At 37.8% G+C, this 26,245-nt stretch overlaps 1 protein-coding gene and 1 long non-coding RNA gene across 2 annotated transcripts; both read left to right on the top strand.

Moving 5' to 3' along the window:
* The first annotated feature begins 6,990 nt into the window (after positions 1-6,990).
* LOC149090193 (uncharacterized) lies at positions 6,991-12,175 on the top strand. The gene is made up of 2 exons (XR_016193547.1): positions 6,991-7,029; positions 11,960-12,175. It is a non-coding gene; the product is annotated as an uncharacterized LOC149090193 (long non-coding RNA).
* A 3,651-nt stretch (positions 12,176-15,826) lies between these two features.
* Positions 15,827-19,031, top strand: LOC149090192 (uncharacterized). Its single transcript, XM_089235791.1, has 4 exons — positions 15,827-15,944; positions 16,140-16,372; positions 16,476-16,753; positions 18,738-19,031. Exons 2-4 carry the CDS (start codon positions 16,256-16,258, stop codon positions 19,018-19,020), a joined length of 678 nt encoding a protein of 225 aa, XP_089091917.1. The 5' UTR covers positions 15,827-15,944; positions 16,140-16,255; the 3' UTR covers positions 19,021-19,031.
* The last annotated feature ends 7,214 nt before the right edge of the window (positions 19,032-26,245 follow it).

Below are 26,245 nucleotides of genomic sequence, written 5' to 3'. Positions count from 1 at the left end.
ATTTAACAGAAAAATAATTGATTAGACTTATGACTTGAAACATTACCTTTAATAAAAGTTTAAAAAATTATGATGTTGAAAGCGTTAGCCCTTTTTCACGGACGCAGGCACGTTTTTTTTTACCAGATTACTCGAGACTTTAGGAAGTCAGCGAGAGTTAATGTGTGATATTGCATTGATGATTTTAGCCTCGAGTTCGTCAGTCGTATGTGGATTATTGAAGTATGCCATATTTTTAAGATAGCTCCAAAGAAAAAAGTCCTGGGGTTACAAGTCCGGTGAAAGAGGCGGTCTAGGTCAGCGCATAATGACACGACGAACAAAAAATTCAGTTAAAACATGAAAACCTTCTCTTGACGTGGGACACTTTCCTGTTGAAACCCAGATCACCATTCACCACTGTTCATCAGTGACATAAATTGAGTAATAATGGCTGTGTAGACTTTGTCATCAACAGTGGAATCGAATTTTTTTTCCTGAAATCAGTGATATCCCGTACTTAGGGTCGTTATTTCCTCGATGAGATATGGTGACGCCAAGTAAAGCTGACAACCAAGTAAAGTTGAGAATCGCTGATGTAACACACCTGATGATGTGTGTTGGTTGATAAGTATTTCGATTCAAGTTAAATTCCTTTCTTAAGTTTTTTTTGTTCAAAACTTTGTCGAATTTTTTTATTTTGTTTCAGCGCGTAAATGACCGGCTCGTATTTGTGTATCCACACGATATACAATCGTGTGGATACACAATAAATCCAATAGATTTCCTTTGGCTAACACTATATATCCGGTGATAAATTTGCTAATATAGTGGGGGCGAAAGTAAAACGTAATAACAAGGTTAACATCACTCTACACGAATAGAAAAAAGCGCCAATCGTGAAAGAAAGTAGCTAAACTTGGCTCCTAACGGGATTGAATATTTCCGTTCATTTTCAATTAGAGGCAACTTGCTAGAATATTTTTTTTTTGTGTTTGGTGCTTAACTGACCGTTAGAAAACGGACACGCCACAAAATTTCATAACATCATAACTCCCTTTATATTCGTCCGATCCTAAAACGGAAAACACTTTTCTGTAATAGTTTTTCACAAGGAATCACGTGTGTAACTTTTAGGCGGCCGACAGAATCCACCCTGTATGTGCACATTTGAATGTAAGAAACAAAATGTTTCGCCCTGTTGGAGTTTAATCGTTCTCCACGGGGATTTCCAAAACTTAGTTTTCAAGTCTCTCAGGCCCCGTGTGGTGCGCGCATCTTAATTTAAATCTTTACTTAAAGCGTTAAATGGGGGAAAAATTGATATCACTTGCGTTAAATACAATTATTGATTTTTTTAAAACAAACAGCGATTTTCAACCTTTCTGTATCTAAGAATCAGTGAAATAACTGAAACAATTCCACGGGCTACAAATTTACAGCATGAGTGTAACTAGATGTGTGTGGCATTCTCATGTTCTCACGCGTTTTAGTCCGTTCCGAATTTTTTAATACGGATTGTCCCGTTTTTTTCAACGAATCTTATTTGAATTGATAACCTTTACTAAAATCATGAATGCTAAATAATTTCCATAACTTATAAATTATATTACGAGAGTTATATAATTTATAAGTTATATTATATAGCTATAACTTATAAATACTCATGTCATATATTTGTCATTCGCAACGTTTTTCCCATGAACTACATTTCAGAGTACGATTTCACTACGATTTCTAATAATTCTTTATTTCCCACCAATCGGTATTTTTCAGCTATTTTAGCAGCGAGTGCTGCCGATTTAAGGTAACGATTTTGTTGACAATCGGTGACGTCCCTGTTTTTCCGCATTCACGATCCAAATTTTAAGTACTTTTGTTAATGAAGAACGGTTAGTTGGTCACTCTAGTCCTTTTCTTTCATGAAATACTGCTATTTCATTTTCCCGCCCTACAACAATTTTATCAATAATTAGCAAATTTGCAAAAACAATTTTTGAGCTGCAATTAGCGATATCCTGCATTTAAGATGTATTTTATTACGGAAAATTGGGATAAAATACTGGTAATTGTGATGTTTATCACAATTTCCCGTATATTTTCAGATGGAATGTGGTTACATCAAGTATGAAGGTCTGTTTTTTTTTAGATCTGATCCCTTAGGGCAGGGGTCTTCAACCCATGGCCCACTGGTCAAATATGGCCCTCCGAGATTTTTTGCTGTGGCCTGCTGACCATTTTTAGAAAATAGCTATTTTACATAGAAAAACTATTAAATTCCAAAAAAAATTGTTAAAATTATTTAAGGTTTATGATTTCTTATAGGCTACATATTTCGAGGACCCCGATTCGGCATGCAAAAGGTATATACATAATTACAGAATATACAGAAAAAAAAACCATCTTAATGATAGAAATAATTTTAGAATTACAGTATTGAAAAAAATAATTTCATAATTGATGAAAATTTAATAAAAAAATAGTTATAGAATTACTGAAAGAAGTAATTTCAGAACCGCTGACAGAAATAATTTCAGAATTACGAAGAGCAATTTCAGAATTACGAAGAGTAATTTCATAATAATCAAGAATAATTGTAGAATTGTTAAAAGTAGTAATTCATGAAGAAATTGAGAATTTTTGCAAGAAATAATGTCATTATTTATGAATATTTAAAATTAATGAAAAAATGATTTCAGATTTATCGGGGCAAATTTCATATTTAATAAAAGAAATAATTTATAAAAAATTAATTAATTAATGAAATACAATTATTTGTGCAAATAAATAAAAATTCAAATTTAATGAAAGAAACAAATTCAGAGTAAATAAAAGTGTTCAATTTGTGGGAACCCTGTTTAATAACCGACAATGTCATGGCATGACTTGGTGGCACGCGGGCTTCATGAAAAGTTAGACTTGACCCGCAATGCCTGAAAGGTTGAAGACCCCTGCCGTAAGGTTTCTAATATCAATTACAAAAATTGAATATTGTTTTATTCAATTAGAATTAAATTATCAAGTCCGAATGTGGACCACCTGTGCAATGGTCGTGGACCATAGGTTGAAAAACGCTGTTCAAAGCATTAAACCTGAAAAAAATATATATATATTTATGTAAAGTCCGTACACCGATGGAAGAATTGATAACTTATAGACATTTAGGCACTTTGTGGTCCATCAGAAACTAGGATTCATACTGAAATCCCTTTATGAATGCACCAGAAACATTCTTCGATTTCCTGACACATTATAAAAACGTTACAGTGTTTTAAGAATGTTCGATAAAAAATATCGACAATTTTACACGAACGTGACAAAGCACAAAAGCTCTTTCATGTGTCATACTTAAAAGAAATTTCTTCTGCTCCTTACGACCGACAAAGTTTCCGAAGACGATAACCATTCTCTGGAGGAGTTTTCAACCGCTCCCTCTAAAAAATGTAAAATAAAATAAAAGTAACGGGAGCCACTGACCCAGTAACCTCTGGAAATATCGATCGAGGTGGTGGGCGCCTCTCATGGCGATGATACTACTCACTGACTTACAACAGCCACTATCACAACTACCACCACCACCGACAGAAAACGTCCATTCAGCGAAAACGTTGGTTATTGAAACCTAAGTTACGTTACGGTCGGAAAATCTTTTTTTTGCTCCTCAACAAGATGGTTGGTAGGAAGATGAGGAGCCAAAGCTCAAAAGGAAAAAAAATGGTATCGATAAGAGCATTGCTCAATTCACTTGTGCACGTGTGAATGTCAAATAAATCATCAGTTTTCGATTGTTCCTCGAAGAAGAAGAAGACTGGCGCCTTTCCTTTCATTACAGAAGCCACGACTCGGCGCCCTCCAAAGAATCTTCAAACGAACGTTCTCAAGAATTGAAAGAAACTTGAAATATGGATCGATTCCAATCAAGGAATCCCAAGTACAGAGAAAATCAATCAACTTTCTGAAAGAATATAATTTCACTACTGAAAATAACAAAATAAAATGGATCATTTAATATTATATTACTTGACATATCTTCTTTTTCTTCTAAATATAAACTAATCGTAAAACACAAGCATACTGTATGTACAAATACAAGCATACACATACATACAAACATAAAATCACTTTGTGACCCCAAGGAACTTCAGTGACTCCTTCCAACAGATAATGGGATTTTAATTGCATATGGTTCAGACAACAGTTTTTATAAAGATTAGACATGTTATACAGAGTGGTAACCATGTCTAATCTTTAAAAACAAATTAACTATACATTATTATTATTAAAATTTTATAAATGTAGAAAGTTCTTTATCTCAATTAATTAATATGATTTCAAATATGTATCCAAAAATAGGAGTCACAAACTAGCGGCCCTAAAGCTTCGCATCTGGCTCGCGGCTTATAATTACTAAATTTTGAACATGAAAATAGCAATAAATTAGAACTCAGATTATGTCTACACATTGGTGATAAAAGAGTCTTTACAGGGAATTTTTCATTTTGCGTTGTTTTTTTTTTCATTTTCCATAATGAAATGCCCGCCTATATAAAGAATATTATTAAATACGGCCTACGGCCGGTTTGATATAGGCTACATTGAATTGACTGGCTAGTAGTTGCATTTGAGTAAGTCGTAAGATACCTGATAAGATTAACGGATTGGACATTTTCAGGCCAATTTCTAGACCAAACTTTCCTCCAATTTTTTTTATCACACAATAATTGTGATGACGAAATCGCATACAGTCTGGGCAAAAAGCCTATGGCCAGCGTAGTCTAAAACATTTAATTTTATGTCTCTGAAACGTTTCTCCAATTTCTTAAAGCAACTTCACAATTCGGGAGCTGCATTGTTGCAGAGTGAGAAGAATGTGTATGCGCATTTGGAATTTATATTTATAGGAAAAAAATAAAAACAGAGGAATCGAATGGAAGTTTATGCAGCTGTTGTTGTTCTGGAAAAAAATAGAATTGACTGATATGACGTGATATGCCGTAATCAAGTCTCACCTAGTGGTTTGAATTACCAGGATTATAACTGATACTATGGTGCGTAATATTTGCGGCGGTATGCGGAATGAAAATGAATGGCATATAATACCATACCTTCTCCTTCTTACTTGATCATGGCCCGCTGCTCTATCTTAAGGAAGAGATAAATACGGTTCCATATCATAAATTGTTAATTTTTGATGCTGCACACCGGTTTGAAATCAACAGTCAATTTCATTTGAGGAATTGTAACAAATAGTATTATTTTTATTTGATGGAGGGGGGCAACAGCGGTCCTAGCCCAATGCTAATTCTCGCATGTAGTGAGATCTATAAGTAAGCTAATAAATAAGGTAATAGAGCACAAGTATGAAATATAAGACATTTTCCTTCTGTTGCTTTTTTTCCCGTCGGTTCGCAAACTATTTCTCCTATTACGAAATTGTTCGCTTAAATTCAACGGTCCGCAAAAAAAGTCGGTTCACTTAAAACAACGGTTTCAAAAAATGTCGAAGAACACTGCTCTAGGCATTTCCGATCCGGAATTTTCTGATGTGAAACACAATTTGATGGCAGTTTTCTCTGTCACTATCTGGAATAACCGGCAATAACTTACCACAGACTACAAATATTAGGGGCTTAGATGGCATATTACAGTATCATATACACCATCAATGTTCATTAGATGGCGTAGCAAATAGGACCACCAAAAACTTAGTCTTGAAATGCAAACAGATTTATACAGGCGGGTTTATGAGTAAAAACTTCTGTGAAACCATTTCAATTCCTTGGGAATATAAGCGTCACTGAATGAAGGTGCTTGATTGATTTTTTGATCATTTGAACTTGAACGGAACATCGTGAGAGTAAAAAAAAAGAATGGAGACCATGATTTAAAGCGTAAGCGAGTTGAAATGCTTCACCAGCAAATAATTGACGAGCTAAGAGGAAAAGAAAACCTATTGAAATGCTTTTCTCAACCATGAGAAGAATAGAATAATTTAATGATAAAAGCGTTGATAGGCATGGGCAACAAATTGAAAAAACACCTGCTCCTTTGTTGGATCCTTTCGAACAAAAAGGTTAAGCTCGATAAAGTTTATTGTGTTGTATTATACGCATCAATAGAGAAATACATTCACACAAGAAACCGATTTGATATATATATACGAAAGAATTGATTCAATTTCTACTTACAACAGATTTCTCTCTCAACGCTTTATACAAACACGTATTTACGTTCTTTAGTGGATTTATGGTAATGGTAGGGTATTTTATTGAGGTGTGGTCATTATATTAACGAGGCGTGTATGCCATATAATATTTATGGAAGGAAACAACGATATCACTGTATATACGAAATAGAATAAGATATTATGATATATTTTATTTGTATGAGTATCTCTTCTTACTTCTCTTTTTCCGTCTTTTACCAACCACTATTTATCTTTTTTCCATATAAATACGGACTATGAAAAAACATACTGTACTACTATGATGAGAACGATTGAATAGATTCATTTCGGTGTTTGAGGGTTACATCTTGAGGATGTAGAGATTATCGTTGTCAAGAAACTGTCTTTATCAATAATATTGATAATATTGTATTGATATTGATTCAATACAGGCACGAAAGGAGTACGTATCTTAGTGGTTTAAGATTATTATACAATAACCTTACAGGCAATGAACAATAAATTATCTGGATCAAATGTTCCTCTTTTGTAAAAGTAAAATAAAATCGTAAAATGTGTGAAATTTAGTTATCTCATCGAAGAAAAATTTAACTTTCTACAATAAACCAAAAAATGAACCAAATAATTTCTAATCCGAATTCTCTTTCTAATCTCTCCTCCCTTAAGAAAAGGCATCGAAGTTGGTTTAGTAGAAATATAATATGTTTTTACACATACAACAAATTTCAGCGAGAGATCATAAAATAACTTGATGAAAATTCTATGATGTTCTGTGTTCATGTCTGATATGTCTTTGTTTTTGCCTTTCATTTTTTGCTTAGCTAAGGATGATTCAAAGAAAACTGAGAATCGCAACCTTCCAGGTAAGCTTGATCAATAATACTTCAAATACTTCAAATACTAGTATGGATGACGATACACACACACACATCCCATGGAAATACAGTCCAATAATATTGCTATATTTTAATGAATAAAAATATCCAACTCTAAAAAATCAAGGTAATACTCAAATACAAATGAAAATTCTGAAGCAACCACAGGCAAACTGCCAAACAAGTTGGCTCGAAAAAAAATTTCAAAAAAAGAGATAAAAATATGAATAGAGTACGTGAATACATGAAAAAAAATAATATCGAAAAAAAAATGCCCACAAAAATATGGATGTCATAAGAGTCATAATGCAACAGTTAATTCACATTTAATTGAAAGGGAAAATTCAGAGAAATTAACTAAAATAACTTGAAGGAATGCCTATAAAGATGTAGTTGTCTACATGTTACGAAACAAATGTATTCAAAATATTTATTGATTTAATGATGCAGTTGGGGGGAAAAAAATTCGAGTGCCTCTGGGGTGGTACTTTGGAATACTAAACCATTCCTAAATCATATCAAGATGAAAATAATTCGAAAAAAAATTAGATATAAATTTAGTTTATTCCGACACATTTTTTCGTGATGCCTATTTTAGTGAAAACCGCATTCAAATATTCCAATTAGTTGAATTTATGCGATTTTTTGAAAATTCCACATATTCTGATTGAGTTAGTAGCATTGTTTAAGGAAAGTCCTTCCTACCGAGACTATTGTTTGAGTTCGCATTGTTACCTATGACATAGTTGAAAGATACTACTTTTAAGAAAGTTATCCTAAAAACATCGTTGTCAAGAATCCATTCGGATTACATTGTTGTCATGTGTGATCTGCATTGAACAATTTACACTCGAAGGGAAACTCGTTACGTCACTATTGGCAACAGAAAACGCGGGAAATGTCCGATGCCCATGAGCAAATGAATGAATTCAGGAATTTATGAATGAATGAAATGGAATGTTTAGGGCCAATGACCTCTCTTGTTTACATTCGTAATACTATACATAGTACTACGAACGTAAACATACCATATATGGAAACTAACTACTGATACCATTCATTAATAAATTTCTGAGTTCATTCATAAAAATTGCTCAATGAGTACGTAACCTGTGACGTCAATTCATTCATAACTTTTGATCTATTTCATTCACAAAACTTTCAAACCGCTCTTCCAAACATAGGAATCTTCCACGTGACGTATCTGATGACTCGACCAATCAGGCTTCGCAGTGCAGACCCTGTACTAAATCAGTTGAATACGTGACTTCTTAATCAATTTTAGGAGCATTTAAATGGTCAAAAGCTGCAAGAACATTAAAATATGTATGTTACGGTAAATGTGATAAATCGGGTATCGTGCATAATGACCGGTTGTTATCCATTCTTACCAATCGTGTTGGTAAGTTTGATAAATTTATCACACTTTTACCGGTGAATATGCGTAATATCCACAAGCGTCGTTGCAAATTTTATAAATACTGAAACATTATCACCTTCACTGGTGATTATATATAGTAATAATCAAGTGTCACTGGCGAATTTGATAAATACTTGATATTTATAGCCTTTATCTGTGATTATGCATAATACCCCCAGTGTAATTCACGAATTTTATAAATGTGAAAAAAATTTCAAATGAGTCTAGTATGTGTGATGAATATAAACGGAACCCAATATAACAAATTTTACAATCGTACCCCCTGTTGTAATGGTACAATACATGTATGAATTACCCTGTGTACTAGATCATATAGTACGATTTATCATGTTTACCAATGAGTGATCCTTGGGTGTTATGCATAATCACCGGTAAAAGTGATATTTTTTTAGTACTTACCAAATTTACCACAGACGCTTGGGTACTATGCATAATAGCCAGTAAAAGTGATAAATTTGGAGAAATTTATGAAACTTACCAAAATGCTTGGCGATTATGCATAATAAGGGGCGTAACTAGATTCTCGGTCAGCCGAGCAAGCATGAATTTAGGCCCCCCCCCCCCTATAATGTTGAAGAAGAGGTAAAAGGGTGAAAGTTTCGCCGACTCTGTTCTAGTGCCCGGGCATCAGACGCGCCTGCTCCCCACTAGTTGTAGCCATGTGCATGACAACCACATTCATCATATTTACCGTAATAATGAGCATGTTAGTAATTATTGAATATTCGAATAATTATTAATAATGAATAAATGAATTAAGCGAATTAGAGTTATAACATTATGGTAAAAAGATTTTGGGTTATTTGGACGTTATGAATGAGTTGATATTATGATATTATTTTTTATACTTGTTCACAAAAGCCATTGGCGTTGGAGAGTTATGGATTCTTGCCCCCGCCCCCAATATATTTTTTAGAGCCAGCCGGAGTACCCCAAGATAAGGCCAAGATAGCTCAAGATAAGGCCCCCATTGATCTAAAACACTCAAAAGTTATTTGCAGGCAGATCCACGACACAAAACTTATAGTTATAGAAGTTTTGGTCTTTCACCTCATCACTTTCAAGCGGAACAATAGATGGCAGCACTTTTCGAAAAACGTACATTCGTTTCAAGTATTCGTGTTTGCACTGGCGAACCCAAGATTTTTGTGGCTTTTTTTTTTTTTTGCCCCCTCCTCCGAGAAAGTCCTGCGTAGGCATGTAGTCCTGCATGTGTGCATTAGGGTTACCAGACGTCCTACTTTTTTATACTATTTCACGAATTTCCATACGTTTTTATTTTTGAATTCAAATGTAATATTCTGGGCAGTGTCATCTTAACGCATGGGCCCACCCGGGCATGACCCGTGGGCCTCAAGAGAAGAGGGCCCATCACAAAAATGAGATCTGGTGGAAAATTTCTAGGATTTACCAGTTAGGGCCTCCGAAAAACCACTTGGCCTTGGAGGCCCATGATACTCTTAAGACAGCCCTGCCCACAAAAGGGTGCTGACACGGCTCTAGCTCCTAGGCTGAGGACGAATCCTTTGATTATTATATTATTATTATTATTTTGCTTTGCACACACACACACACACACACATTATAAATTGACTTTAGATGGACCCGAGCAAAATATTGGAATGCTGCATTCCAAAGATCTCAGCTTAGGATTCGCTTCATCATAAGCGCTGGAACCAAGGGGCTGAGGCCATTTGACCCCCCCCCCCCAATAAATTCTGTAAGGGGCTAAGCCCCCTCTCCCAAATAATTTCTAAAAAAACAATGTAATGCACCCTCTATCTCCTGCGTATGCACTTGAGCCCCGTATATACGGGACGACCAAAGACTTTCAGCCCCCCCCTAATGTTTTCTTCACGTAGGCGCCTCTGCGCTTCATGGGGGGGGGGGGGGAATGGAATGATTCCTAGATTCCGCTACCTTTGCTGGAAAAACTAACTTACTATTTATATACTTTTTAAAATCATAGCACAGATGTCATCATAGTCATGGCTCCCATTATCATGGAGTTCCCCATATGCAGCCTAGCCATGCCTGGGTGGGCCCATGCGCAGTGGTATATTTACGAGGGGGGCCTCAGCGGACGGCAATGACAGCAAGTTCCCAAGGGAGGGCAGATTTGAGGAATGAGGCCGAGAAACTTAGTAGAATGGGAGAAGGGTAGCAAAATTTGTGTAACATATTGAATAACCTATAAATCTTCCTCTGCCGAGCAGTGTCGTCTTATCGTATGGGCCTACCCTGGCACGGACCGGGGCTTCGTTAAAATGAGATCTGGTTAAAAGTTACGAGAGTAAACGTGAATTAGTAAGGACAAGAATTTCTAGCCAGGTAGGGCCTCAAAAATATCACTTTGCCCAGGAACCTTGATGCTCGACCCTGCTGCTGAGACAGTAAGGGTCAGGAAGTGACCAAAAGGGTGACCTACAGGAAATTACAAGCACTTGAGTGGACAAAAGAGGAACTTAGAGAGTCAACAAGCATGTGAAGGGCCAAAGTAATGACCTACAGCAGGTGTAAAATTGTAAATGATCAAAAAAGTGAGCTACAAAACAAGGAATCGTCTCATTGATCGACCAAAAGAGCAACCTAGAACGTGTGCAATGACCAAAAGAGTGACCTAGAGCGTGTGCAAGTATGTGAGTGACCAAAACAGTGTGCAAGCATGCGAATGACTTGCTAAGGCGACTGTAGCGCATCTGACTCCGTATTGATGCGACTTGATATGAAATACATGATACATTCAATTATGAGGTTATTAAAGATATTTACAGAGGTACATATTTACATGAGATTAAGAGAGAGAAAGACGACGTGGATTTATCTCGTGTGAGAGCTGGAGCTGATCTGCTGTTCCAACACCTTCTAAAGCAGATAAAATAAGCATTTAAACTAGAAATTTATCATTAAAAAACTGCGCGCACGTTCGTGCTAACGGCTGTCAATATGACGATTATCAGGGACAAGCGACTAAAACATTCTCTACAGACTAAAAGAGTGACTTAGAGAGTGTAAGAGCATGGTAGGGACCAAAAGCGTGACTTGAAGGCACAGATGTACATGCAGGAGTAGGGTAGGCCAAGGGGGCCGTACAGGGTAGCGAATTCGAGGAAAGAGTAATAAAGAAATTTAGACTTAAATGGGAGAAGGGTGGCAAAATTCATGTAGCCCACAGCCGGTAAAACCGTAAATGTGGCTCTGCCCATGCGTTAGGACGGCCCTGGGGTTACTGACAGCAATTTTATTATGGTATAAAGCACAAAAATCTAAAACTATTGTGAAGGACTTTGGTCAAGCAATATTGTATAAATAAATAAATACCGATGGAATTGTACAAGAAAAATTGATAGTAATACATTTCCGTCCTCATAAATACTGTATTGTGTAGTGTAACATTTCATTTTTAATAATTCATCCAATTTAAAATGCTAGAAAAAAATCCGAAAAATAAACATTTTTTTTTTTTTTTAATTCCAGTTCGACAATTACATGGAGCTTGGCCGATCAACGGATAATAAGTCATGGATACCAACGGGTGGAATAGAATCCAAGTTCCTGGATGTTATGTCCAAATATCTGGGATTCAAGTATTGTGTAACGAATTCTTTTAGAAAGATACTGTCTGGATCTAATAAATGTGATGAGTTTTATTTGATAAAGGATTTTTCCCCCTTCAACGCCGAGAGTAGATAAATCAATAAATAGCTGCGCGTTTAATTAAATTTAACGCGCGAAATTTAATTAATTTCGAGAATATTTAATTAGGCAGGTGAGGAAGAGAAAGAAAAATAACAATTCTCTTTAAATTTTCCAGAGAAATCCTGATGACAAAAATTTTCAAAAACTTTAAAGGAAATGAATTTTGGTTATTGGGGAAAATTTCTTTAATTGAATTACCTAAAAAAACAAAACGTGTTTCAATTTAAATTTTTTTTTAATTCCTTTTTTTTAAAATACAAATTTCCTAATTGTTCAGGGGGGACTAAAAAATTGTTATGGAAAGACCAATCGTGTTGGCCGATCGATATATGAATAGATAAACATATCTGGAACAAATATATTGATGTTTTTTTTTTCCTTTACTGTATTTGGCACACGTCCAAGCATCGTATTTCGCCACCGAATACGAATAGAATAATCTCATTAATAATGAAACGTTCAACCTACGAAAATCCAATTTTTAGCCTCCCTTTAGTTTTAATCCTTAACCGTTATTTTGCCTGAAGCTGTGGATAATAATGGCGAAATATTCCGGAATAATCTCATTCTATAAATACGGAGCGATGTTGGAGATTAAGGAGAGGCTTTTTTTTTTTTTGAAGTTATATACTAGAATTAAGTTATATACTAGAATCTCTAACCCTAGTCAGCAGCTGAAAAAAGTGCGTAGAAAAACTGGGAAAGAAGACTACCCTGGAAACAAGGGTATTTTCTGATATCGCGAGGGAACTGAGCCCCTTAACAACTAATGTTAATTTTTTCATTGAATTTTATCATGATATTTTATCGTGAATTACGAGCACCGATGTTGGATACATATGGGGGAGGGGGGGGGGTTAAAGTCAGAGAATGGAATACCCCCCCCCCTTATACCCTTGAATTAGCAGGCATGTTGTGAAACTCGAGGGACACCAGCTTTTTGAATGTTGGGTCTAGTCCGTTCATGGCATGAGGGAAAAGCAAGGTTTAATAAGGATCACAGTATGCATTCAGCCACGGCCGACTAGACATTCAATTGTTTAGTGGGCTATGATTCAGCCGATTCAATGGATTTTTACAATAAATATATTTAAGAATTTTCCAGAATCTGTGACTCGAATTTTTCGGCATGCCGGCTAATATGGGGAGGAATATGGTATGTCAATTGATTCTCATTTTGAGAAACAGAGTTTTTTTCGAGTCCCGTGTTAAAAACTTTATGGTTTCACAATTTAGTGGCGAACTATTGAAGCTGAGACTTACTAGTTAATTTTTTTTTTTCAACTTACTTTCGTACTTAGAGATTGCATTTCTAGATTTGAGTCAGAATTGTTGAAAATGCGGCCTACACCATTCTGACTTTAATCCCCTCATATTATGGTGAAATATGCACGTTTATTTCAAAATATTAGAACATCCTAGAAATTTGCGAGCGCAGTTCATGAAATGCCAAAGCTGGAAAGCCAAAATGTACAGTATGACTGTAATTTGTATTTCCAAAAAACAAAGAGGAAAAAGTTGAAATTTTACGAAATATTCAATCTACTTTATACAATTTCTTTACCACCAAATATGATCAAGAAGAAGAAGCTCTTAGAAGATGGAGATACAAATTAGTCTTGAATATATTAAAAAACAATCTTGTATGTATTATAGAAGTGTACGAGTAATGTTTTTCTAATATGTTCTGCTGTTTACAGCATACAGTGAAGTCTCGTGTATACATCATTTGTGCAAAAATTTCTATGACTGAAAATTTAAATGTTATGCAATCCGGTGTTCGGAAATTATTGACTATTCAAGCAATACAATTTCATCTCATGCACACGAAATCCTGCTTTATCCCAGTAATTTTTATGAAAACCCCATTTAATAACAGCATTATTTAATTAATAACTTAATTTTCGAAATGTTCTCCACTTTTCGGTCAATCGACCGACTTGTATATTTTCTACAGGTTTCCAGCCTCAAAATTTCTTTTACAGACGATGTATAATGATTTGTGCGCGTGAGCATGCGTGTGTAAGATAGAGTAAACTCGAAGCTGTGAATTCTAGTATAATTTATTCACTATTAGATACGAAATAGTATTACCTGAGGACAACCAGTGGGGAATGAAGACCGATGATGGAAATTGGACAGGAATCTTCGGAATGACGTGGAGGAAGGTGAGTTTCATCAACGCCATCTGTAGTTATAGGAGGTGGTTTCAATAACGGTATCTTATCATGAGTAATCGGACACCTCAATGTGATTCATGTTACCCACCCACATAGTACTTAACGGGTTGGTCAATCCTGTACTGTTACCAAAGCTGTCCATCAATTAATGGAACGTAGCTGCAAAAGAGCGGATACTAATGTCACAATGTGGGCTGTGTTCAAAATGTCATGTACACGAACTAAAAGGTTGAGAGTTTGGGATCATATTGGGAAAAATAGCCGCATATCCTATACGTATCAGATCCACTGAATTTTAAGGGTGAACGGATACTCATGGTCAGATGGCATACAATACTGTGTTACCAAAACAAAGATCAGTGGGTTTGTTATCTGTTTTTTGCAATTTCAACACTAGGAGACTTCTTAACGAGTTTTCGTTGACTTTTAACCATTATTCTGTTTATTTACTTTAAATTTCTGTTGATGCAGGAAGTTGATATGGCGATGAATTCCTTGGATCTTACTTACGAAAGGTGGACTGACGGAAAATTCACGTATCCATATTTGCCAGATGACGTCACTTTCGTTACAACCAAACCCGCCATAATCGCTAAAACATTCGTCTTCGCTTGGCCTTTCAGTTGGCAAGTAAGTCTGAATGAAATAAAATTCAGATCACCAAATGTGTTACGACAGAGTTCCGTGATATACGTATCAAGCCACGATGATGAAGTAATTTCCCTGTTATATATATCATTTATTCGATCCCCAAGGGCCATCTTAAGAGAATCATAAGCCCACAGGCAAATGGTGTATAAAAAGAAAGTCCTGATGGAGAAAAAAATTGATTCTTCGTCCTGTATTTTCGAACTGCGCATTAATCTTCAAGAGAAAGTTGACATTTGCAATCATTTCATTTTGACTTACCCTGTGCATTTAAATGCATAACACAATCATTATTTTACCTCTGTCTCCCTAATTATTTCTTTTTTCTTAATTGTAATCATTTGGTGACTTTCTCACAGCACATGTACACAGATTTTATTCAAAAATATACGAATTTCTTGAACATTCTAATTGAATGGTCAGTTTTAAAAAAGGGGAAAATAAAGACCCAGAAAATGTCAAAATTACTTTTCATACTCCAAAGTATCTTCAAGCTTCGCTCTACACGTGAATGGTAAGGAAAAAAAAAAACAGTCCCTAGAGGCAGACATGACTGAAATAGTGTAAGGTTTTTTTAAGAAGTTAATGTACCAATCATACAGTTTTTTTCGATTCCTCAAAAACTTGATATATTTGGACTTATTCCCTTCTTAAAACTGAAGATTTGATTTGTCTTTACTTGGCGTAGGGGTGAAACGTAAGGTTCCCAGAAAAATGCCATTTAATAATACTATAATCGGAATATTTGAGAGTGTCTATCAATCTTACCCATAACTCCTTCTGCATCCTTTAGGTTTGGCTTCTAGTGGGACTCTGCACAATATTATATTCTTACCTTTTCATAGTTCACGGTAAGATTTGTAGATTCCGGAAGCACCGTCGAACACCAATCGAAGACACGTTTTTCCAGTTTTTTGGATCGATCGCTGGCCAAGGTATAGGTTTAGAAAATTAATATTAAAAGCAATTTCGCTACTAAATTGCATAACGGAGTTATATTTGGATGTACAGAAGAATAATAAGTTTATGGTTTGGTTACATATTATGGTATCTACATTCCGTATTTATCTACCTGTAGATCGTTTCAAAAATGATAAATTCCTACTATACCGTATTTATTCTCATTGCAGCATTAGCATTACCCCTCCTTCGAAGATGCAACTACGCGAAGACGGTGTTGGCACCTTGGCTTCTGTTCAGGCTGTTCCTTGTGCAAATTTACAGTTGTCTGATTCTGTCCTGGTTAATGTTCGTGAACCACGAACAACCTGTCGACACAATCGACAAATTATTCAGGGCTCTACGAATTGGCACACACGCCATCACCACTATCAAGGGATCGTCTTATTACAGCTCTTTGATGGTAAGTATTTATGTGAATAGCCGGTCACTCGTAGCGTGAAATGTTCTTGGACTTCGATCTCACGAAGTTGTGCCCGTGATAAAAATATTATTTTCATTATCAGGCAGCAAAGACCGGAAGTCTCGGAGAGCTTGGTCGCCACCTACAGCAACACCAAGAATTCGTGCTAGAATCTTCCAGTGACAGCGATATGCGAAATGTTTTCACCAAACATAAGATTAAGATGGCGCTTGTGTACTCGAGAAACATAATCAGACTGAATGTCCTTGCGAAAGGTCCTCTGACAAAGAGACTCTTACTGGCTAAGGATTCGCTGCTCAATCAGTTTGCGGGAGCTGCCGTGAATAAAGATTTCTGCTGTTTGCCTCAAGTCAATATCTTGTAAGCCATTATTATGAATGCTTTTCGGGGATCATTTCCATAATGAAAAATTCACGTGAGTGCTCCGCAGCCTGTCATTACAATTAAATAACTTTTTTTTTCCTAGTTAGAACGTAGCTTTACAATTCGCCAGACCATTTTTATTGTTGACAGATGACAGACGTAGTCAAAACATTATTTTTTTTATACATTCGCAAGACGTATACAAATCTGCGAATTTCCTGGATCATTTTAATAGCGCGGTTTATAGGCCGGAGGGGGTACCAAAGAAATTTATCGTACGAGTGAGAATTTTGTCTCAAACCACTCCTGAATATGCCTGTGGTTCCCAACCAGCGAGTTCCTCTAGATCAGTCTTTCCTGAAGTGGGTCATATCACCTCCCGATGGGTGACTCTTTGTAATGGTCCGGGGAAGGGGGCTATAAAAGCTACGAGTATAACATAGGATCCTATCGGTTCACTTGAGTTGGGGGCGATTAGAGAAAAATATTTTTTTGAAGAAGTGGGCGGTGGAACAAAAAGTTTGGGGAGGCTATGCTCTAGATCAGCGGTTCTCAACCTTTTTTCACTCGCGGAGCACTTTTTAGTATATAATTTCTATGGCGGAGCCCCGTAGGCCTATTTTTTATTTATTCATCAAAGTAACTGATTTATTTTCATTATTTAAAAATATTTATAATTATTATTTTTTTCACATTTAATGATTTTTTTTTCTCTCCTCGAGTGGCCACAGTGCCCCTTGGAAGTGCACACGGAGCACCGGTTGAGAACCGCTGCTCTAGATTGAGCAAGGGTGCTTATTGAAGTTGATATATTCTCTATATTCTCTCCAAAGTTGTGCCACGTAAAATAGTTGGTAGTGCATGCCTTAGTGAGTGATCATAATTATGCTGAAGTAGGATAATCATAACCTATATCATCAGAAGTGAAAGATTTTTGTCTTATAAGGACGATTTACTACGTACGATTCTACAGACCCTATCTTCAAAAGATATAGACTTAGTTGAAGGAGTGCAAAGAAGAGCCACTACAACTGAGTATGCAAGGCTATGTGGCTTGAGGTTGGGAGTTCTAAACGCCAGTATTGCTATGTTGATCGGGCGTCCGCACTAAGCCTTATGTCGATATGGTGGCTTCGAAGCCCATGGCCACTAGGTCGAGCTCTAAGGAGAAGCGAACTGGCCCAAGGTATGCAAGGCTTGAATTATGAAGAGAGACTTGATTCACTGTGAATATGTGTGTGTGTGTTTGTTTTATTTATTTTCATTATTATTTTTTTTTTTTGGGGGGGGGGGTTATTTTATTTTTTGGAATAACGTAGGTTTCATGGGGATATGATCGAAATATTCAAGATTTTCAATGGAATCAATCTAATGGACCATGAAATATTAGTTACGCCGTCTTTCATATGCTTCGACTCGGCGATACCACGCCAGTTTCGATTAGTAATAGGATAATTCTAGGTTGTTGTATCATGGGCAGTGCTGTCTTAAGGCATGGAACTCAAGAGAAAAGGAGGCCTCACAAAAATGAGATATGGTTGAAATTTTCGAAAATTTCTCTGGTAATTGCATCAGAGAAGTCACTTGGCAAGAGATTGCATGGCATGATTCTCTTGAGACAGCTCTGGTTATGGGAAGTTTTTTTTAATAGGGTTGTTAATGCATGGAATAGCTTACCTTCGGTTGTCGTGAATTTCCCACGATGTACACCTTCAAGAGGAAATATGATAAGCTGGGTAGGAGTAGGAGTATATAATCGAGAAGCTATCTTTACTTGAATGACAACCATATTTTCATGGACAGTTTATTTCAGTTTTGTCGTCGTTGTCACCCGATTTATCGCTATTGGGCCACTTCGTTGGGAAATTCGCCTGTTGTGGCTTCTGATTTTGTATTTGTATACAAGAAAACTTTCATATGAATTTTGTAAACTCTATATCAAATGCGACTGTTAGATTTCACATTATATTCTTTTACGTAGGATACATCGCTTGACTTCGGCAGGTCTCTTCAAAAAGTGGTTGGACGAAGAACTGTTCTACGGACATTATGAATCCAGGAGACCGAACAACATATCAATAGATGGTCAACCTGAATGCGACGAAGAGGACGAAGGTGCTTTTCGCCCCTTGAACATGCGGGACCTTTCGGGCGTCTTCTTCATCATGATATTGGGACACACTACCGCACTCGTTGTACACTGTGCTTATTACATCACTCAGAAGATAACGAAAGCGTCAATTGTTCGTTGTAGCCCCTCATAGACTAAAAATAAATTGTATCTTTCGTCTACGTAACCCAAGAAAGAAAACCCCCTCCCCCACCAAGAAAACCTAAAACAAGTAGTTTTTGAAAATAAAAATGTAAAATGAAAACTCTGGCTTTCATCTTAACATTCACTATGCAATAACATCACCTACCGCACTGGGATCAACTACCGCACAGTATATTATTTTGCTAATCTAGTGGGAAAAAATTTCTCTGTTTTTAACTTATCGTTTTGGATTTTTTTCCTCTTATCGCTTACATTTTACATCAATAATCATACATGCTTACTAATGTTCGGTTATTTATAATAATTTACACTTTATTTATAACAAATATCACAAAATTTCTGGTGGTCTCTAAAGAAATTGTCATTTTAACCCTGTGTAACTGCCACATTGGAAACCACAAAACCTTTTACAAATTGTCACCTATTTTCAAGAATTTTTTTCCCGATTGCGAGCTGATAAATGCTCCCCCACCCCCAACGATAAATCAAGAAAGTTGATTCCGCCCATCTCTTTCATTTCCCTCACTATGATACAAAGACACCTACCATGGAGTGTGTGGCTTTCCAGGAAGAGAAATACTTTTTTTGGTCTCTCTTTCTCTTACCTAACTTTAAACAAAAGGTGACGCCACCCACTGGCAGTTGATCGTTTGGGGAAGGGATAGGAAACGTTTGCCTGTAAAAATAACTTCAAAGAATTTTTAGAACCCGAGATATTTCGGGATGACTGAAATAAAGCAGACTAAGTTTGACGAGATATCTCGGGATTGCCACTATAAGGGTTTAAAAAAAATCTATATGAAAAATATGTAAATACTACTTATATTATAAAAATTACTGCATTGTTGTGTAGAAAATGTTTTCCAGCATTTTGGAGGATATTATGAATGTCCAATATGCAAACCCATAGTCACCAAACAGATAGAGGTTCCGCAGAGGAATATGGACGAGGTGCATGTGTGTTTTCCTTACATTTGTTTTTTATCTCCTTAATTTTCTTATACTTTTCCTCTCTTCTCTTTCTTTTCCTTTTTCTAACAAGCGGTTAATTAGGACAAGGTTACCATATTTACCGCCGATTTGTCAAATACAGATCATTCGAATTTCTTGCCAATAGCTTGTAAGCGACGGGGTAAATCTGCATCTTGGACAGGTTTCAATGGTAATGCAGTATGAGGATCGCGCACGAAAATCGATAACCACCGTTGAATAATGAGAACATTTTTTAGGTTATTTGGTTTCTCATTGTTTGAAATGATCTTCCTTGGCTTCACTTTAAGAGTGTAGAAATGGTGCCAAGTTTTGTTCAGTTCTCTGAGGCATTCATTCGTTTCCCGTTAAAATCATTGGCAGGTTTGAAAATAAATTCTCCGTGATTTAACCGGTTTAGATTGGTGAAATTCTTGGCACGGTAAGATAACTACATCGACCATTGTTAAGACATGGTTTTTTTGCACCTTCATCGTCGTTATAAGCCTATACAGACCATCTTTACAATCGTACGGAATCTTGTACGTGCCAGCAAATGTTAGATGTCTGTCAGCCAGTCACTCCAAATACTTGGCTGAGCTTAAAGCCTATTATCTCTCCTCCCCCCATCACCATTAGCTTACGCAGTACTCCGTGTTCGGATAGGATACAAATCTGGAGCAGGTGGAAGAGGAAAATTTCACAATCGTTATAAAACGATATTTGATTCCTGTAGTACTGTACTTTTTCCATAAAGTGGCTTATTTACAGGAGGTGGAGGGGATGCTTTAGCACTTAAAGGGTGGCAAGAGGAATTTTCGCAAAATTTATATAGCTCACAGGTGATAAAACCATAAATTCGTCTCAGTCTAGAAAGTCAAGGACCTAAAGAGTTAGCAAGCATATGAGCGAACGATGACTGTTTGCAAGCACGTAAGTGACCAAAAGAGTGACCTAGTGAGTGTGCAAGTATAGGAATGAGCAAAAGAATAACCTAGAGCATGCGTATGGGAATGTTAAAAATAGTGACCTAGAACATGTGCGCAAGTATGGAAATGACCCAAAAGACATAGATTGTGCGTCATCCTGCGAAACACCAAAAGAGTGACATAGAGCGAGTGCAACCATATGAAGGACCAAAAGAGTGACTTAGAGCGTGTGCAACCATTTGAATGACCAAAAGAGTAATCTAGACAGTGAGGGACCAGGTTAGTGAATGACCAAAAGAGTGACCTAGAATGTGTGCAACCACAACCATGTGAATGAACTAGAACGTGTGCAACCACAACCATGTGAATGACCAAAAGTGTGACCTTGTGTGCTTCCATGTAAATGACCAAAAGTGTGACCTAGAGAGTGAGGGACCAGGTCCGTGAGTGATCGAAAGACGTGGCCTAGAGAGTGTGTATATGTCCAAAAGAAAGACCTAGAGAGTGTGTATATGTCCAAAAGAAAGACCTAGGGAGCGTGCAAGTATGTAAGAGAACAAAAGAATGACAAGATGACCCTAGAACAGAGGCGTATTTATAGGGACGAGGGGCTAAGTGAGCTGCAGCTCGGGGCGGCGAATTTTTTTCTTTTACTTATGATGATTTTTATCATTCAGGATGTCCGTCTCTGCATTTCTTCATATTCGATACCAACTCTCGGTACAGTAAAACCTCTCTTAAGGAACATCCCTCAGATGCGGTCACCTCTTTTACGGAAAATAATAATTTTCCCTCATATAATAAAAGTATGCATTCCAAACCTCTGATTAACGGTCACCCCCCCCCCCCCTCTTTTTCGGATGAAATTTTTTGTCCCACCGGCGACTGCAAAAGAGAGGTATTTTCCGTATTTGAATAGTGTAGCAGCGGACACATCACGTACTAGCATTAAAGACGTCTCCCCAACCCCCCTCTTTTTTAGATTCAAATTTAAAAATTGTGTTCTTGAACGAATTCGCTGTTTTTCCGATTGCAGAGTGAACGAATATCTCCAATTTCCCATGCGAAATTGTACAGTATTAATATACTTTAGAACAATACAGTATCATATGACATGAATGTCGCTCTTCACTTGTTAATACAAGATATCCTTCCTTAAAAAATTAACATCTCAAATAATAAATATCTTCACAACATCCAGTCTTCCGTATATCTTGTAATACAGTATCAGTATTGCAATTACAATAATACATTATAATTTTTATTTAAACATTTCTATTAAATTAAATTTATTTCTCCGTGAAACAAAAGCAAAGTGTTAGCAAAGAGCAGAAGAAAAATTTTAAATGTACAATAAAACCTCTTTTTTGCGACCACCAGTGGGACAAAAAAATTCGTCCGTAACACGGGCGGAGATATAGGGAGGATCATGAGGGTCCATGGGCAGAGGCCAGCGTCAAAGGTAGGTGGAGTTGACTGATCTAATGTATATATGTATATGAATTGACATCATCATCATCATCATCATCATCGTGCCTTCCCCCCCCCCCCCAGTAATAATGACCCCCCCCCGACTTTCAAGTCTATCACCGCCTATGGGGGGGGGGTCCCCAGCATCAAAGGCGGACCCTTTCTAATGTATATATGTGTGTATACCGTCGAATCCCGTTATAATGAACGCCAAGAGACCGGAACAATTACTTCGTTAAAACGAAATTTCGTTATAAAGGAATTCCAGGTTACCTAGCATTATTCCTATTTGATCATATTTGTCGCATCACGGTCATTTTCTGCACACGAGAGTTAGTTAGACCGGGGCCTACAATTTATTGCCGATTGACATCATCATCATCATCGTGCCCCCCCCCCCCAGACTTTCACGTCTCTTCGAAATGCATAATTTTATTATACGATGGGGAAATTATTATTTGGCCGTAAAAGAGGGGTGACCGCATTTGAGGGGTGCCTTTTAAAAGAGGTTTTACCGTACTCGCAATAATTTGAACAGCAATTCTTTTTACATTGCAATAATTATCATTTTATAAATCAGCTAATGTGAAACATCGATATAACGATACTCTGCGGACCAAGAAAAAATATCGTTGTAGGATATTTATCGTTATAGCGAGCATCATTTTGTAGCGAGATTTTTACTGCACGTGTTATACATCGGATTCCATAGGAAAATGCGACGCCATCTATCCATGTACAGCTAAAATACCTCTGGAACAAACAAAAACAGATTTACCTGCACTGTACTTCCATCTATTGTCAATCACAGGACTTTCATTTCATAATGTAATTTTTGTAATACGACAATAGATAGCAGCAGCTCATGAAAAAAAATTCTCCAGACCAATTGTTTCAGAGGTTCAGGTTGTCTTATTGGTCAAGGTCGTCTGTATCATTTGAAAAATAAAAGCGCGATTTCCGTACAATTGCAAAACCAAATGAAGCGTTTCGTTGGCACGATCTCACGTGGTTTGAAGCCAAAAATATCATCCTATATCAGGTGAGAATTGAAATAATATCTCGTCATATCCAGGTTTAATTTTTGGTTCAGTAGACCATAGGCGGAGATACAGGTGGGGTGGGGGGCCAGCGTCAAAGGTTGATTCGACTGATATAATGTATATGTGTATATATGAATTGACCTCACAACGCCCCCCAGCAATAATGACCGTGCCCCCCAGACTTCCAAGTCTATCTCCGCCTCCTCCCACAACTGGGGGGGGGGGGGTCTTGTGGCAATGCCGTCATAACGCACGGGCCTACCCGAGGCCAAGAAAAGAGGGGGGGCGGGCATCCCGCAAATAAGATCTGGTTAAATTTTCCAAAGTAAGCATATAAATTTGCTTAGCCGGAGACTCAGAAAAATCACTTGGCCCATATGATGCTCTTAAGACGGCCTTGATCTTGTGGCCTAGGTGCCAGATCAGAAGGGGCGCAAATTTCACCCTTTAATCTCTCCTTCAACATTACAAGGGGCATAGGCGGAGATAGACTTGGAAGTCAGGGGGAGGCGCGGTCATTATTGCTGGAGTAGAAAGATGATGATGATGTCGATTCATCTATACATATATGCATTAGATCTGTCGACTTCACCTTTGATGCTGAGGGGGGGGGAGCGCAATGCCCCCCTCCCCGTATCTCCGCCCATATCAAGGGGATGCCAAAATGCGTGCTCGCCCTGGCCATAAGGGGGGGGGGCCTTTCTCGCATGGGCGGACGGGGCTACCCCTCTGTTTAAAAAACAATGTTTATAAGGGGGGGGGGGCCGAACCAAAATTAAGAGAAACAGACCTCTGACGATGGGGTTTCGAACCCCAGGCCATCTAAGAGCATCATCAGCCCCCGGGCCAAGTGATTTTTTCGGAGTCTCCGCACAGCAAGTTTACATGCTTACTCTGAAAATTTTTTCAACCAGGTCTCATTTTTACCCCTCTTCTCTTCAGGCTCCGGGCCGTGCCCGAGTGGGTCCATGCATTAAGACGGCACTAAGAAGAAAATCCCCATCCCCCAGAATATAAGCTTATGGCATGTAAAAATATTTTCATGAATGCTCCTGCTCAGTACGGCTGTACCTGTAAGCAGGAAAATGTTCTTAGATTAATGACCTCTATTAACCCGGGTGGAAAATTTTAGAAAAATAAAAAAACAAAATACTGTTATATATAATCATTCAATTTCAGTGGTTGAGGGGTGCAAAATCATGTTTTCTCCCCCCCCCCCAAAAAAAAATCCTACTTAAAGCCCTGGGCCCCATGCGTTGAGACAGGCGTGATTCGGGGAGCCCTCAGGTGCAAAGAGGCTATCATTCGTAAACCCCGTCCTAAAGCTGGGAACAAGGGCAAAGCTTTTTCACTGTCCTCTCCATGGTAAATTTGCATTTTAGAAAAAAAAATAACGGGATTTGTATCAAGCTAGAGCTACAACAATCCACTCCCCCCCCCCCCCACCATCCTTGATAACAAACAGGGGACGGGCTTAAGTATTTTGCGGCCCGGTGTGAAAAAAAGATTTGCGGCCCTCTGAACAGGAGTTTCCCCAATACCCCCAGTATCCATGGATACCCTGGTGCCTGGCAGGTTCGAAATCCTGGGGATCGACCCCGAGAATGACTATCAAACTATTATTTGATGGTCATAGAAAAAGTCATTCGGCAATAAATATAGGCAATTGTGTTCCGCTGCCCAGCAAAAAAATTCCAAGTGTGCCCTCCAGGCACTTAAAGGTTGGGGGCGGTCGGGGCTGGAAAACCGATTGCCTACAAAGGGCCTCAACTGGATACTCTTGCTTTAGAAGTTGAAGTCTAAAAAATGTAATCAAAATATTCTTATCCCATTTTGTGGGTCCCAAAAATTTAGCGGCCCGGTTGCGGCCGCATACTTCACACCTGCCTAAGTCCGGCCCTGATAACTAAGATCTGACACAATTATTATCGTAAGTAATAAAGTATGTAAATTTATAGGTTGGTGTTTCCAGTTAGGTGATCTGAGAACATTTCTCCCGGGGAAGGGGGCATGATGCTGTTGAGACGGCCTTCAATGTACGTCACTATTGAAAGGGAGGTTTAGTGATTTCTCAGATTGCCGTTTAAAGGGTTAATTTTTTTTTTTAAACCGAAAATTAAATTTTTTTCAAATTTTTGGTCAGCTTTGGGAGAGGGAGGGCAAGGGACCCAAAAAATTTGTATTTTCCCAGAGCCTACACTTATGAAGAACAGGCTTCGGCACCAAATCAATCTGGGTGTCCTAAACGGTCGGTGATTATTATAAAAGTGTATGAGCAAAGACTTAAAAAACTGAGCTCGTAGGGCGGGGGGGGGGGGCTTAAAAATGACACCTCATCCTGCAGCAGGGCCCCTAGCTAGGAGTTTTGAGCTCCTAGGGTAGCATCTCCTCCTTCCGCATCAGATATTTCACGGGCCCTATAGTGAATTTGCAACGTGAAAAAACAAAAAATGATAAGAATCGTCCCGGGGGCACGGTCTGGAGTACCCTCTCGGCCTCACCGTGGGGCCTTAAAAATGCTTGTGTTCCCAGAAATCGGCGAACTCACATTGCGACGTTCCTCTTTCTTTCAGGCAAATTCCGAAGTTTGACGGGGTAACTGTCCCAACAGAGACTGCTCTGTTTTCTATTTATAAAAGTAAAGGATGGGTTCTCAACCAATCCCCGCGAGCTACGTAGGTGCGTGGGTGACGGTTCTGGGAATTAAACCAATCACAGAAGGCTTCTTAAGAATCAAAACTCAATTTCACTTGCGCGAGGGTACACCATTCGTGATCGTGCGAGCGTCGGACGCCGGGGGCAT

The sequence above is a fragment of the Pholcus phalangioides genome, unplaced genomic scaffold (genome assembly GCF_987345545.1).
Source record: "Pholcus phalangioides strain wild (caught in Gottingen) unplaced genomic scaffold, Ppha-v1.0 ptg000001l_1, whole genome shotgun sequence".
NCBI lineage: Eukaryota > Metazoa > Arthropoda > Arachnida > Araneae > Pholcidae > Pholcus > Pholcus phalangioides.
The sequence above is the reverse complement of the archived record's forward strand: the minus strand, read 5'-3'. Positions and strand labels throughout refer to the sequence as shown.

What these genes read in the sequence shown, in the direction of transcription:
- LOC149090192 (XM_089235791.1), top strand. Translation starts at nt 16,256, where the DNA reads ATGTTCGTGAACCACGAACAACCTGTCGACACAATCGACAAATTATTC. An exon ending in CTTATTACAGCTCTTTGATG is followed by an intron (nt 16,373 to 16,475) that starts GTAAGTATTTAT and finishes TTTCATTATCAG; the next exon opens with GCAGCAAAGACCGGAAGTCT. An exon ending in TTGCCTCAAGTCAATATCTT is followed by an intron (nt 16,754 to 18,737) that starts GTAAGCCATTAT and finishes TCTTTTACGTAG; the next exon opens with GATACATCGCTTGACTTCGG.